Source organism: Lutra lutra, chromosome 17 (genome assembly GCF_902655055.1).
Source record: "Lutra lutra chromosome 17, mLutLut1.2, whole genome shotgun sequence".
Taxonomy (NCBI): Eukaryota; Metazoa; Chordata; class Mammalia; order Carnivora; family Mustelidae; genus Lutra; species Lutra lutra.
In genome coordinates this window covers 10,717,292-10,733,325 of record NC_062294.1, presented here as the reverse complement: position 1 = coordinate 10,733,325, position 16,034 = coordinate 10,717,292, and the positions used below count along the sequence as shown (strand labels likewise).

Here is a 16,034-nt window from a genome sequence, read left to right as displayed (position 1 = left end):
CCGAGTGATATGGAGCACTTTTTCATGTGTCTGTTGGCCATCTGGATGTCTTCTTTGCAGAAATGTCTGTTCATGTCCTCTGCCCATTTCTTGATTGGATTATTTGTTCTTTGGGTGTTGAGTTTGCTAAGTTCTTTATAGATTTTGGACACTAGCCCTTTATCTGATATGTCATTTGCAAATATCTTCTCCCATTCTGTCAGTTGTCTTTTGGTTTTGTTAACTGTTTCCTTTGCTGTGCAAAAGCTTTTGATCTTGATAAAATTCCAAAAGTTCATTTTTGCCCTTGCTTCCCTTGCCTTTGGTGATGTTCCTAGGAAGATGTTGCTGCGGCTGACGTCGAAGAGGTTGCTGCCTGTGTTCTCCTCGAGGATTTTGATGGATTCCTTTCTCACATTGAGATTCTTCATCCATTTTGAGTCTATTTTCGTGTGTGGTGTAAGGAAATGATCCAATTTCATTTTTCTGCATGTGGCTGTCCAATTTTCCCAACACCATTTATTGAAGAGGCTGTCTTTTTTCCATTGGACATTCTTTCCTGCTTTGTCGAAGATGAGTTGACCATAGAGTTGAGGGTCCATTTCTGGGCTCTCTATTCCGTTCCATTGATCTATGTGTCTGTTTTTGTGCCAGTACCATGCTGTCTTGATGATGACAGCTTTGTAATAGAGCTTGAAGTCCGGAATTGTGATGCCACCAACTTTGGTTTTCTTTTTCAATATTCCTTTGGCTATTCGAGGTCTTTTCTGGTTCCATATAAATTTTAGGATTATTTGTTCCATTTCTTTGAAAAAAATGGATGTTACTTTGATAGGAATTGCATTAAATGTGTAGATTGCTTTAGGTAGTATAGACATTTTCACAATATTTATTCTTCCAATCCAGGAGCATGGAAGAGTTTTCCATTTCTTTGTGTCTTCCTCAATTTCTTTCATGAGTACTTTATAGTTTTCTGAGTATAGATTCTTAGTCTCTTTGGTTAGGTTTATTCCTAGGTATCTTATAGTTTTGGGTGCAATTGTAAATGGGATGGACTCCTTAATTTCTCTTTCTTCTGTCTTGTTGTTGGTGTAGAGAAATGCAACTGATTTCTGTGCATTGATTTTATATCCTGACACTTTACTGAATTCCTGTACAAGTTCTAGCAGTTTTGGAGTGGAGTCTTTTGGGTTTTCCACATATAGTATCATATCATCTGCGAAGAGTGATAGTTTGACTTCTTCTTTGCCGATTTGGATGCCTTTAATTTCCTTTTGTTGTCTGATTGCTGAGGCTAGGACTTCTAGTACTATGTTGAATAGCAGTGGTGATAACGGACATCCCTGCCGTGTTCCTGACCTTAGCGGAAAAGCTTTCAGTTTTTCTCCATTGAGAATGATATTTGCGGTGGGTTTTTCATAGATGGCTTTGATAATATTGAGGTATGTGCCGTCTATCCCTACACTTTGAAGAGTTTTGATCAGGAAGGGATGCTGTACTTTGTCAAATGCTTTTTCAGCATCTATGGAGAGTATCATATGGTTCTTGTTCTTTCTTTTATTAATGTGTTGTGTCACATTGATTGATTTGCGGATGTTGAACCAACCTTGCAGTCCTGGAATAAATCCCACTTGGTCGTGGTGAATAATCCTTTTAATGTACTGTTGAATCCTATTGGGTAGTATTTTGGCGAGAATTTTTGCATCTGTGTTCATCAAGGATATTGGTCTGTAGTTCTCTTTTTTGTTGGGATCCTTGTCTGGTTTTGGGATCAAGGTGATGCTGGCCTCATAAAATGAGTTTGGAAGTTTTCCTTCTATTTCTATTTTTTGGAACAGTTTCAGGAGAATAGGAATTAGTTCTTCTTTAAATGTTTGGTAGAATTCCCCCGGGAAGCCGTCTGGCCCTGGGCTTTTGTTTGTTTGGAGATTTTTGATGACTGTTTCAATCTCCTTACCGGTTATGGGTCTGTTCAGGCTTTCTATTTCTTCCTGGTTCAGTTGTGGTAGTTTATATGTCTCTAGGAATGCATCCATTTCTTCCAGATTGTCAAATTTGTTGGCGTAGAGTTGCTCATAGTATGTTCTTATAATTGTCTGTATTTCTTTGGTGTTCGTTGTGATCTCTCCTCTTTCATTCATGATTTTATTTATTTGGGTCCTTTCTCTTTTCTTTTTGAGAAGTTTGGCCAGGGGCTTATCAATCTTATTAATTCTTTCAAAGAACCAGCTCCTAGTTTCATTGATTTGTTCTATTGTTTTTTTGGTTTCTATTTCATTGATTTCTGCTCTAATCTTTATGATTTCTCTTCTCCTTCTGGGTTTAGGGTTTCTTTCTTGTTCTTTCTCCAGCTCCTTTAGGTGTAGGGTTAGGTTGTGTACCTGAGAACTTTCTTGTTTCTTGAGAAAGGCTTGTACCGCTATATATTTTCCTCTCAGGACTGCCTTTGTTGTGTCCCACAGATTCTGAACCGTTGTGTTTTCATTATCATTTGTTTCCATAATTTTTTTCAAATCTTCTTTAATTTCCTGGTTGACCCATTCATTCTTTAGAAGGATGCTGTTTAGTCTCCATGTATTTGGGTTCTTTCCAAATTTCCTCTTGTTACTGAGTTCTAGCTTTAGAGCATTGTGGTCTGAAAATATGCAGGGAATGATCCCAATCTTTTGATACCAGTTGAGACTTGATTTAGGACCAAGAATGTGATCTATTCTGGAGAATGTTCCATGTGCACTAGAGAAGAATGTGTATTCTGTTGCTTTGGGATGAAATGTTCTGAATATATCTGTGATGTCCATCTGGTCCAGTGTGTCATTTAAGGCCTTGATTTCCTTGTTGATCTTTTGCTTGGATGATCTGTCCATTTCAGTGAGGGGAGTGTTAAAATCCCCTACTATTATTGTATTCTTGTCGATGTGTTTCTTTGATTTTGTTATTAATTGGTTTCTATAGTTGGCTGCTCCCACGTTAGGGGCATAGATATTTAAAATTGTTAGATCTTCTTGTTGGACAGTTCCTTTGAGTATGATATAGTGTCCTGCCTCATCTCTTATTATAGTCTTTGGCTTAAAATCTAATTGATCTGATATAAGGATTGCCACTCCTGCTTTCTTCTGATGTCCATTAGCATGGTAAATTCTTTTCCACCCCCTCACTTTAAACCTGGAGGTGTCTTCGGGTTTAAGATGAGTTTCTTGTAGGCAACATATAGATGGGTTTTGTTTTTTTATCCATTCTGATACCCTGTGTCTTTTGATTGGGGCATTTAGCCCATTCACATTCAGGGTAAGTATTGAGAGATATGAATTTAGTGCCATTGTATTGCGTGTAAGGTGACTGTTATTGTATATTGTCTCTGTTTCTTTCTGATCTACTACTTTGAGGGTCTCTCTTTGCTTAGAGGACCCCTTTCAATATTTCCTGTAGAGCTGGTTTGGTATTTGCAAATTCTTTCAGTTTTTGTTTGTCCTGGAAGCTTTTAATCTCTCCTTCTATTTTCATTGATAGCCTAGCTGGATATAGTATTCTTGGCTGCATGTTTTTCTCATTTAGTACTCTGAATATATCACGCCAGCTTTTTCTGGCCTGCCAGGTCTCTGTGGATAAGTCTGCTGCCAATCTAATATTTTTACCATTGTATGTTACAGACTTCTTTTCCCGGGCTGCCTTCAGGATCTTTTCTTTGTCACTAAGACTTGTAAATTTTACTATTAGGTGACGGGGTGTGGACCTATTCTTATTGATTTTGAGGGGGGTTCTCTGAACCTCCTGAATTTTGATGCTTGTTCCCTTTGCCATATTGGGGAAATTCTCTCCAATAATTCTCTCCAATATACCTTCTGCTCCCCTCTCTGTTTCCTCTTCTTCTGGAATCCCAATTATTCTAATGTTGTTTCGTCTTATGGTGTCACTTATCTCTCGAATTCTCCCCTTGTGATCCAGTAGCTGTTTGTCCCTCTTTTGCTCAGCTTCTTTATTCTCTGTCATTTGGTCTTCTATATCGCTAATTCTTTCTTCTGCCTCATTTATCCTAGCAGTGAGAGCCTCCATTTTTTATTGCACCTCATTAATAGCTTTTTTTATTTCAACTTGGTTAGATTTTAGTTCTTTTATTTCTCCAGAAAGGGCTTTTATATCTCCCGAGAGGGTTGCTTTAATATCTTCCATGCCTTTTTCAAGCCCGGCTAGAACCTTGAGAATCGTCATTCTGAACTCTATATCTGACATATTACCAATGTCTGTATTGATTAGGTCCCTAGCCTTTGGTACTGCCTCTTGTTCTTTTTTTTGTTGTGAATTTTTTCGCCTTGTCATTTTGTGCAGATAAGAGTATATGAAGGAGCAAGTAAAATACTAAAAGGGTGGCAACAACCCCAGGAAAATATGCTTTAGCCAAATCAGAAGAGATCCCGAATTGTGAGGGGGGAGAAAGGGGATAAAAAGGGGTTCAGAAAGAAAAAAAAAAAAAGAAACTATTAAAAAAAGAAAGCCGATAAAGAAAAAATATAAAAAGAGGAAAAAAATATATATATTAGATAAACTATTTAAAAAACGTTAAAAAATGAAAACGGTAAAAGTTAAAAAAATTTAGCAGAAGAAGAGAAAAAGAAAAAAAAAATTGAAAAAGAAAAAAAAATTAAATTAACTGCAAGGCTAAAAAATCATGGGGAGAAAGCCATGAGTTCCGTGCTTTGCTTTCTTCTCCTCTGGAATTCTGCCGCTCTCCTTGGTATTGAAACAGCACTCCTTGGTAGATGAACTTGGTCCTGGCTGGGTTTCCCATTGATCTTCTGGGGGAGGGGCCTGTTCAAATATGTTTTTCTATTTGGAAGCTCATTTCACTTAGATTCATGTCACGGCCGGCGTGACAAATCGACCAGGAACGCGAGGGTAAGAGGATGAAGAAAAGAACTCGAGAAGCAGAGACATGGGGGCAGGAGGAGCACTGAGGAGGATGTCCAACAGTGCTAAGTTTATTCAAAGCATTAAGGCCATATATAGAGTGATAGGAGAAGCAATACACCTGTGTCTAGTTAAACACCCACGAGTTCCCATAATAAGTTTCACCATTGACTATAAGCAGACCTTGTGACGCCAAACGGCTGATGCTAGTACAATTGTCCTGTATTGATAACAGCAAACCTGAAAGTAATTTATGAGCAGTACTAGGGCAGCAAGGACCAGCAACGAACTTTTGACCCCAACCGAATTGTTCTCATTTGTTTAGCAAGCGTGTGGGAAGTCACATAGGCGAGTGCACAACACATAGCACATACCCTTTCTCAGTGCTACTCAACTTTTCCCATCCTAAATCTTTTGTTAGGTTATTCGGACCTGAAAGGAGGTACAAGTCAGGGCCTGGTTTGGTCCTTGTCTCAAGCCTTATTGCAACCTCCCACAGATTCATTTAGCACATACTTTGTGATCACCTGTTATGTACACAGAGAATGCCATTCAGCAAAGTGGACATTGTGTCTGCCCTCACAGAGCTTTTGTTTAGTGAGCATACACACAATGTTCCTGTGTATGCAGTTTAGTGTAATGGGCCTTATATCACTTTAGATAAAATAGTTCCAAATAGCCCCCCAAATAAAAATGAGTTAAAATATTTGTGTCATTTTATGATTTCTGAATATTTCTTTTAAGGGAGCAGAATATAAACACTCATCAATCTTTTTTTTTTTTTTTGGAGTTGTATATTTTGTCTGCCTTTTCAACCAAAGCCTGAAGGATATGACCATTCATTGCTATTATAGATGGAAACACAGAAACAAGGACCTATTTTCCTTCTTTCAACTTTCTCCATTACTCATTTCTTAAATTTAGGAAGAACTATGGACATTATTTTGGATTATTGTCACTGAACAAACATTATAAGCAGATACTCAAAAAGAAGGTAAATTTTAGAAATAATATCAAACAGTATTATGAAAACATGGAAACCATCTCTAACTTCCTATTACATTTAATTTAAGGACTCAGTAACTTTGACAATAATAATCATTAGTAGCTGGGAGGTGTGGTGGGAAGATCAAGGTTTTAGGCAAGCAGCTTAGTTCGGATCTTCCTATGATCAAGAGTACATTAAATCTGCTCTTCATATCCGTATCTCATTGTGAGATTAAGCTCTGAATTCTGTGTCTAGATACTTTTATATGTTATAATAGATTTCTGATTTATTTTAGTAAAAAATGGATGATTTTCACTTACCTGAGTGGTAGCTTTTGCACATTAGAGGTCTTGATCAATAGTGATTATTCCTGGAGCGCCTGGGTGGCTCAGTTGGTTAAGTGTCTGCCTTAGGCTCAGGTCATGATCTCTGTGTCCTGGGATTGAGCCCCGCGTCGAAATGAATAAATAAAATCTTTAAAAAAATAGTGATTATTCCTCTCTCCTGAGGACACAGAGCCAGGAGGTAGCTCAGATCACTGAAGTGGAGATTAGGCCACATGTAGATAATGTCTGTAGTCAGCAAGGAAAGGACAGCCAGTTTCCACTGAGAGCTGGAGGAACAACTTCTAGTGTGTCAGGAATCCTTTATGTAAAACTCACTTCAGTGCCTAGAGGCAAGGAGAAATCAGATGACCTAAGTCCTGATTATGTAATTATATTATGATATGACACTTAAGAGAGCGGTTATTTTAAAAGCAGATTTTAAAAGAGAAGTACAGCTTAGAAGAAGAGCAGTAAGAAGTCTCAATTTCTTTTCTTCATCAGGTGGATTTTTGAATATTTTAACAATTATAATGTCATAGACTATCTTTGATGCATAGAGCGGCTTCATCCTTGTGGAGGCTCTAATTGTTTCCATAGAATTAATGGCATCATTTTGAACCGGCCGTACCTAGAAGCTTAAAAACACCCTTCTCCTCATCCTGATACAGGAGCATAGATCAAAGTGTCCCGTCCCAAACCCAGAGAACACTCAGGTTGCTGAAACGCGGATCTGATTTTAATTATAGAGCACGTGGTGTGGTAGACGTTGAGATGTTGTCAGAGACTCATAAAACCACAAGGATGTGCTCCAGGTAGGAAGGACGGGTTTGCTCCTATCGCCCTCATCGCTTTCATTTGGCAAACATAAGAAAACAGAGCTCTCCTTACACTTCAAAGAAAATACTGAATGATAAAAGCAAAAGTCACAAATCACAAATTATATATTTATCAGCTGCCAAAGCTAGACACCCTTGTACCATGATAAAACTAGAATCATTCCTAAAATAAAAAAGAGAAGGCAATTGTTTATTTCTTTAATTATTGACATGCTTTAAAATGCACATGCACCAGGAATAAGTAAAAAAAATAAAGCCATTGTCAGGGAATTACACTGTTGTGTGAGTGACTTTATTAAAGAGCAGGAACTGATGGAAGAGAAGAGAGAATGAGGTTGGCAGGAGCGTGCATACAGGAGCTCTGGGCACAAAGCAAGGAGATGCGGGCCAGGCCAGCCTAGTGATGAGCTATGGGACTGGTCCGTGAAAATAAGAGCAGTGAAATGTGAATTCTGCTAGTGTTGTCTTTTGGGTATAATAGAAGGTTAGAGCTGGTTTCCATGTCATCATAGTACAATTTGATATTATTACCTAAAAATTACCCTCCTTGCTTGATAACTGTTACTAATGCTTGTCAATGAGGGTTGGAGTTAAAACTTTGTTCCTATGGTCCGTTTCCTTTGTAAAAGGAGCACTGGAGGACAGAGGAGAAGCAATTTTTTTCTTTCCAGTCTTCCTTCTGAAAAGGCAAACAGTCTGACGTCCTTTCTCTATTAAGTATGTTGCTCACGTGTATTAAGGACTGATGTCGAGGTGAACGATTCCTCATCAGCTCCGCTAGGAGAACTATTAACTTAAACATCATGTAAGAAGAGATGTAATTGATCTGAGGAACTATGAAGGCATAAAGTTGCTTTGCTAACTCATTAAGGTTTCGTTGGGTCACAATGCGACACTCGAAAAAAGAAACTCAGTGAAGACCATTTCATAACCTTGAGATTGCACCAAACCTTGCACGGAAAAATGTGCTCACCTCCTGAATGATTTAACCCACTATATAATGATGGAAGAATCTCTGTTCGAAGGCGGAGTGAAGTTTTACTTCACTTTCACTTTACTTGTTTGTGTCAGATCTGTTATTGGTCCCGGAACGCCGACCGACCGGCAGCAATCCCTTGGTCCCTCATCGAGTGGGAAGAACCCGGCGGGTTCAGACAGGAATGGCTCACATTCCTGCATAATTAACTGTCTGCATTACTTTCATTTTTACATCCAAAACTCACTGTAAAATAAAGTTCTGAGTTCTGTTTATGGATTGCTTTTCTGTTAGAAGAGTTTTCTAAAAGCCTGCAGATGTTTTTCAGTCATTCTCTGCTGGGCAGTAGCCTTGGTATATTTAGAGGCAATGACCCGTAGGGATCATTGATCTCTTCTGAGGCTGCAGAGCCAGGAAGTAGCTCAGATTTCTGCAGCGGAGATTTAGGCCAGATGTAAATAAAGTGTGTGGTCAGAGGGAAGAGAGTGTCTACTCCATCTCATAGAGGAGCTATAGGAACAAACGTCAGTCTCGGTGATACTTTATGTAAAACCCACTTCAAAGCCAAGGGGCTACATAAGACAGTTTGATTAGATTCCTTAAGGGACCCTGTGATTTTGTAAATGTCCGTGACACTTAAGACAGGTTACATTCAAAGCAAAAGAGAAGTACGGGTTGCCCAGAGATATCGAACTATAAATAGCTTCTGTATTAATCAGATTTTCAAGGTTATATCTCTGAGCAGTAGGTTTGGTTGGCATATAAATCCATTTTATGAATAACTGCTTCCTTATCCATGTAGCATTTGCTGACTGCTTTGCCATTTTACTTTTGCACTATCGAATCCTGGTCGTAATTGCATGTAATGATGAAGATGCCGTGCTGGGTCTTAGCCATGCTCCCCCTCTGACTTAGTGTGCCATGTTCTGACAAGCCTTCTTACCCTTATCTTTACGTGTTAAAGATGCTGAGATTCTTTTGAAACAAGGTCCCTCTTGCTAGGTATAGCCAACCTGTTTGGTTTTGTTTTCTGAGGTTTTCTGTTAGTTTGGTAATGAGAGCCACAAGAATTTCCATGAAGCCCTCCTTCAGATGTTCTTCCATTTACTTCACGGCCTTTCCAGAAACAGTCCTCTTTCCAGGTATAGAAAGACTCCTCATACGAGTTTTAATTCCTTGGTACTCTGATTTTTCTTGTAGGCTCTTTGTTAAAAAGTTTCTTCTTTAACAAAGCAGAAGTCATTCCCTCTGTTAGAAAATACAGTTGAGGCTAATTTTTTATAGGCAAGATTATCAAAAAATCTGAGTCCATTAAGGGTTTTTATAACCAGAAATATCCAAAACATGATTGAGTCCTCTCAGGATTTGTGTCAAGCAGATGTCGGTCTTCAATTCCTCCATCCTCCCTGTTCTAATCTTTAAATGGTGTTGGCATTTCAGGAGTCAGATAATAGTAAAGATAGGTATTTTTCTCATTGGCTTTAATTAGCACAATTGTCAATGTTCAGCAAGATATCTAATGCCATGTATTTCTAAGGCCAGTTTTGCTTATGAACAACATAGTATAGCTGTTCATTTTGTTTAGACTCAGTTCTGGGGAGGTAGCTGAAGAAGCCTGTGCTATGCTTTTCCTCCTGGTTCTAATTCCCACCCATTGACTCTCCTGAATATAGGAGTTGTTGGTCCAGCCCAGCAGGCATGGGGAAGCCTGGAGGTTGCCAGTGAAGAAAGTGTTGGGGGACTCTTGACCTCTGGTTGGAAGAGAGTTAGGGGCCAACCTAGGGAAGTCTTGGAGGGCAGACCCTAAATTGTATAGATCCCTCCCCTCCACTTGGAAATGCTTGGCTTGCAGATATCTTTGGACCCCATGGGGAGAGGTCAGCATTGAAAATGTCACTGTGCCCATTTACCCTCTTTGCCAAAGAAGGGAGCAACTTGAAACTTGAGGAGTTCCTGAGTTTTGCAGAGGATGATCTGAAGTTTGAGTCCTCTCTGTCTGGAGGTTCCATGAGTCCTTGGCCTACAACCGTCACTGGCATGGGGCAACTCCATGGTCTACCTTCTCCATTGTCAGCCACCAGGACGTCAGTGACTGAAAAGCTCCTAGCAGATGAGAAAAGCAACTCCATTCTTAAGAAGATGTAATAACCAAAAAAGAAGAAGGAGAAGGAGAAGGAGAGGAAGAGGAAGAACAAGAAGAACAAGAAGATGAAGATTTAACAATAAAATGGGAGAAGAAACAAAGCCACCAGAATCATTCCCTATGATAATAAGCCTTTTCAGGGAAACAGACACCATCACGATGAAACTTAGTAAGAGCACTTGCTTTTAGCAAAGCAACCAAAAGACCTGGAAGAACGAAAAAGTATGGTTATTCCAGACCAAAAATGTCAAAGTAAGAAAGAGTGATCTTTGTTGAAACTTTAATTCATCACCTAGAAGATCAAGTGAATGAAGCACTTGACTCACACAAAATTAAGTCCTAAATAATAAAAGTCAGGTGGGAAGAGTAAAATCCCTTAGAATATGCAGAGGAGACCCCGTGTGAAAAATCAGCAGACCAAAAAGATGAAAAAAGTTGGAGGCGAATGGGGCGCCTGATGGTACCTTTGGTTAAGTGCCCAACTCTTGGTTTCAGCTCAGGTCAGGTTGTGAGATGTAGCCCTGCATCGGGCTCCGGGCTCAGTGGGGAACCTGCTTGAGGATTTTCCCCTCCTCCCAACGCCTCTTGCTCATTCTCCCTCTCTCTCATTCTCTGTAAAATTAAAGCTAAAAAAAAAAAAAAAAAAAAAAGAAGGTGACGCGATAGTTGTTTGCACAATGTATGAAATTTTCTAGGCTAAAGAAAGTCTTTGTGTCACCACATGAAAAGGGCCCACCATGTTCTATGCAAAATTCCGGAATCATCAAATTTTTAATAAATTTTGAGGAAGAAAAGTAATAGAGCCAGAAGATGCTAGAATGATATCTACAGATTCCTAAGGGAACAGGACTGTGAAGAGTCAACCTTAAAAGAGACACACAAAAATCACCTACTCCATCCAGATAAATTTCTGTTCCAGACATACTCCATCACACTTTCTAAGTCATTTCTTCAGATCATCACCACTCTCGTGGTTTCTGGATCATCACCGCTCGTTCCTGTTTCTGTGTTTATTTTCTGTCTCTGCTACTAGAATGTGAGATGCCTGATATGCAGGGAATCTATTTCCTGTCTTGGTAGCTCTTAAAACAAGTATCAGTTGATTAACTGCCCACCTTAAGTTTTAGAATTTAAAGTATTTTATACAGTAACTTGTAATATGTAAAATGTTTTGGACTTGAAGGTATAGTTTTTAATATCCATCTCAGGGCACCTGGGTGGCTCAGTCAGTTAAGCATCCAGCTCTTAGTTTTTGGCTCAGGTCCTGATCTCATGGGTGGTGAGATCAAGCACCACATTGTTGGGGTCCATGCTCAGCGGAAATCTGTTGGGATATTCTCTCTCTCTGCACTTTATCCCACTAGCTCTTTCTCTCTCTCTCCCAAACAAGAAAATCTTTTTTAAAAAGTAAAATAAAATTCATCTCCTATCAGATTTGTACCAGAGAAGTGAATCTTATCTATTGAGATTTTTTTCTAGTTCAAAAGATAAGATTTTTTAAAAGTCTACAGAAATTGTAATCCAGATTTTAACATGGTGGAATAAATGTGAAAAGCACTGTCTTGGTTATGCTGTATTAATGTATGTTTTCTTTTCTTATTAAAGTAAAAAAAAAAAAAAAAACCCAAAGCAAGAACGCTGTCTTTCTAAACATAAATATATTTGAATGTTTATCCATTCAAGTGAGCGAATGCTCTGTGTTGGGAGTTAGTTCTTGGCTTCTGCACATGGACGGAATGGCTTCTAGTAACAGCATGATGCTGGGGGTTGAGGGTCACCTCTGGGTCCAGGGAGCCCGCTTTTGTGCAATGATGTGGGATGGCCTGGTGGTCTGAACTTGGCCTTCTGACGGAGAATGCTTTAGCCCGAGTGCCATGTATCTGTCCCCCACAGCAGGAGAGGAAGGTCGTCCCTCTGCTGTTCAGACTGGAGGATGACGTTCTTGATACTCACCATTTAATCAGCATTTTCTTTTTCTAAATTTATTTGACTGACAGAGATCACAAGTAGGCAGAGAGGCAGACAGAGAGAGAGGGGGAAGCAGGCTCCCCACTGAGCAGAGAGCCCGATGCGGGGCTCGACCCCAGGACCCTGAGATCATGACCTGAGCCGAAGGCAGCGGCTTAACTCACTGAGCCACCCAGGCGCCCCTAATCAGCATTTTTTTTTTAAAGATTTTATTTATTTATTTGGCAGAGACACAGCAAGAGAGGGAACACAAGCAGGGGGAGTGGTAGAGGGAGAAGCAGGCCTCCCACTGAGCAGGAAGCCTGATGCAGGGCTCAATCCCAGGACCCGGGGATCATGACCTGAGCCGGAGGAAGACACTTAATGACTGAGCCACCCAGGCACCCCTTAATCAGCATTTTTATCATTAGGTATAAAGTGTGATTGGAAATGGAACAAAATGGGCGTTCTTCAGAATTCTTACCATAACAAGTAGGTTCAATCAGAGCTGAATTGTCCAGAGTCACTTGAAGACTAGCTGCTCTCAAGCCAAAAAAAAATAACAAAATAAATAAGAGGCACTGCGGAAGATAGGAACAGAGGAGAGAAAACAATGTGTCAATCAGAAAGCAGTTCATAAGTAGCAGAACCTTGTGGCTTGGAGCCTGACAGGCCCAACTCAGAATGCCGACGGCTCCCCAGCCTCCAGCAGTCACTGCGGTTCTGACCCCACGTGTCGCGCCTGTACCACTGCCAGCAGACCCGGGTCCTGGGAGCTGCAAACACGAGCACACAAATCCCTGACAACAGTGCTGAGCGCATTCATAGCACCCAATAAATACTTCATACCTATGATCCTTTAAAAAAAAAGAGAGAGAGAGCAGTGCAGATTGTGCCTGTGTCCCTCCCTGTACATGCAGAGCAGGTGAGAGGAGTCTGCTGTTTTCTGGTCACAATGGGTAGGTGGCGCGCATTGTAGTCCGACAGCATTTGAACTCTAAAACTCCATGGGTCATTCGCCCGGTGTCAACTGCAGCCTCACCACGCATAAAATGTAAATATAGTCTTCACCGTAAAACTGTAAATTAACATTCTGACATTCAAACCAATCTCTGTGCCACCGTAGTCGCAGATAAACTAAGCTCCCATTGGTGCGGGGGAGGGGTTTTCTGTCTAGAGGGGACAGCACATGTCTGAGTGACAGGCAGCACGGAAAGAGGGAGAAAAGGCAGCGAGGTATGAACGTTTTCACTGCTGTGCCTGAGTCATTAGGGGGACTTTTTGGGGTGTAGCCTCCACCACCATGATAACATCCCCCTGCGTGTTTGGTTGGGGTCGCAGAGTACAGGAAAGCTTTCAGGCCAGACCGAATCGTCTGGTTGGGCAGTGGATAAGGGAACTCTAGAAGCTCAATTTTCCATCTAACTTCTGTGCTTTTCATATTTACGTCTCACAAGCTGAGCCGAATTTATTTCCAAATCAGGAAGCACTTTACTCTCTTACTCCCACGCCCTATCACAAATCATGTTAATGATCTATGCTTCAATTTACCATCTCGCAAACCCTCATCAGTTCAAAACCTGGCCCATTCTTAGGGAGACTTCAATCACTTCCGATGTTCACCACATCATATCAAATTAGCCATCCTTAAAACTTGCCTTCATTCACTTGGAGAGGCTCGACAGTAGTCACAGAGAGACTTACTGGATCTGACTCTTTTAATAAAGACAAAAAAGGAGAATTTAGTCTCTCGCATATGTGTCACTGTTGTATTACCAGACTCGAACATTCTGTGTGTAGCCTTGCCTGTTCACTCTCGCACGGTTATTAACATTTTGCTGTTTCTTTGGGTTCACAGAACACAGTGATATAGACCAGGAGACGGCACTGGCCGGCGCACAGGGCTTCCTGGGCTGTCTCTCTGCCATGCAGCTCAGCCACGTGGCCCCGCTGAAGGCTGCGCTACAGCCCAGCCACCCGGCCCCCATCACCGTCTCGGGACATGTGACAGAGTCCAGCTGTATGGCCCAGGCCGGCACTGACGCCACATTGAGAGAAAGGACACACTCGTTTGCAGGTGGTGTGTGGCTCTTCCTTTACACAGTGACAAACACACCGGTCCCCTGGACGTTGAGCACTCTGATGCTGCTGCGGCAGCGTGTTCTCAAGGCGGCTTCTCAAAATTGGCTGTTAGTTTGACGTCCAGTTGTCTTTCCCATTTCTTCTCTAGAGTCTCAGGGCTTTCTTCACGTGAGCCCTGCAGTTGACACTTCTGAGCTTAAAAAAAATTGTCCGTAGAGATCCCACCTTGACTTTGCTAATTCTGCTCTGGTTTAAAATGTTTTAAGATTTTTATTTTTCCAAAATTTCCTCTTTTGCTTGGCTGTATCACTCCATTCCCCCCTTTTTTTATCCTTTCACTACAGATCATTCGGGAACAAGAGATGACAGACAACCCCATGCTAATGCGATCAGAAGTGACTCTGCAGTGATTGGAGGTAAGAGAAAACCTGGATGGGCTCTTCTTTGATACCTCCCATTACTAGAAGTGACAAATATTTAGCATCAGAGAAACCATGAAGAATCCACATACATCCACATACAGGGTCAGGCACTGAAGCCTTAGGTCAGCGGGGTTGGTTTCTTATTTATACTGGATTGCCTTTTAGAGTCTTCTTGAATTCCCGACTTCCTTGAAGATGTTCAGTATAAATAATGGATAATTTCACCAAGGCACCACACTCAAGGAATAGTTGCTAAACTGTGTAAAAATGAGTTCTCATTTAGCTTGAAAGTGGCCTTCTGCAATCCCTAGGGAAATCTGAATATACTGGAGGAAGCAGTACTGTTTTTGTTGGCTTCTTGGAATTTGTCGTATTGCTTCTGCAAGAGTTTATGTAAACAGTAGGAAAAACTTATATTTTATGTTGTGGCCATGCTCGATAAAGTGGATAGTTCCATGGTTTAGGTCACATCAATGAATATTACATTTTTAGTTGCATTTTTGTCAAATATTAGGCTAGGAATAAAAGTGATTCAAAGTTATTTTAAATTGCAGAATTAACCCCCCAAATTTAAAAATATTTCTTGCTGGCAATGAAACAGTATATTTTCCGAGACATAATTTATTTAAAACCAGCCCCCCAAATATCTAGTTTTCTCCCTGATCAGTGGTCTTAAGAAGGTTATTAATCACGCTCTGCATAGGATAAGAACGTAAAAAGTAAACAGTTATTTTATTACATTGCCAGATACTATAATTACTTTTTTACTTGGGCAGTATATGTGGGCTTTTACTGATCCATTCTGTTCCATTTTTTACACCTTTATTTATCCAGACATCAACTTCTTTTAAGAAGTTGGGATTTTACTGAGATAGACAATAGTACTAGTCAGATTTTTGTGAGGATATTAACATCCCCATGCTATTTTGGGTATTTTTCTTTTATCAAATTAATGGTGGAAATTAAAGATACATAAGATAGAATTCCCATTTAGTCATACAACAAGCAAAAAAACCAACCAAGCAAACAACAGTAAGACCTGCTAGAAGAGTGGTTAATAAATACCTAAAAGAAATACTTGAGTATATTATTAATATGTTATATGGTTAAAAACTCATACAAAGCTCTAGCATTTAATGTGTTTCACGTTTTAAACTAGGATTCCTTGTTAAACAGATTGTCTCAGTCTCATAATGGTGCTTCGTTTATACATTTAACTAGTATAGATATAAGACGATATAGAAAGAGAGATAGATACACGTAGAGAGTGATTGGACAGTCAAGCCAGTGCTAAAACAAAATAATCTTTAGAATATTTCGCTTTGGGCAGAGATCATTGGCAGGACTTACAGAATAAAGGAGGGGTGTGTTGGTAAGTCATTCTATGTTATTCTGGAATGAAAACAAGTTAGGGGTCACCTGTGAAAGCTCGC

At 40.2% G+C, this 16,034-nt stretch overlaps 1 protein-coding gene across 2 annotated transcripts in view; it reads left to right on the top strand.

The window, feature by feature from the left end:
- The window catches only part of CNTNAP4 (contactin associated protein family member 4), a 249,365-nt gene that overhangs the window by 228,287 nt on the left and 5,044 nt on the right, over window positions 1-16,034 (top strand). The window contains exons 22-23 of one of the 2 annotated variants that reach the window (XM_047712348.1): window positions 13,956-14,177; window positions 14,524-14,595. In XM_047712348.1, coding sequence (XP_047568304.1) covers window positions 13,956-14,177; window positions 14,524-14,595 — 294 coding nt within the window. The remainder of the gene's footprint in view (window positions 1-13,955; window positions 14,178-14,523; window positions 14,596-16,034) is intronic. The other variant, XM_047712349.1, reaches the window with a different exon arrangement.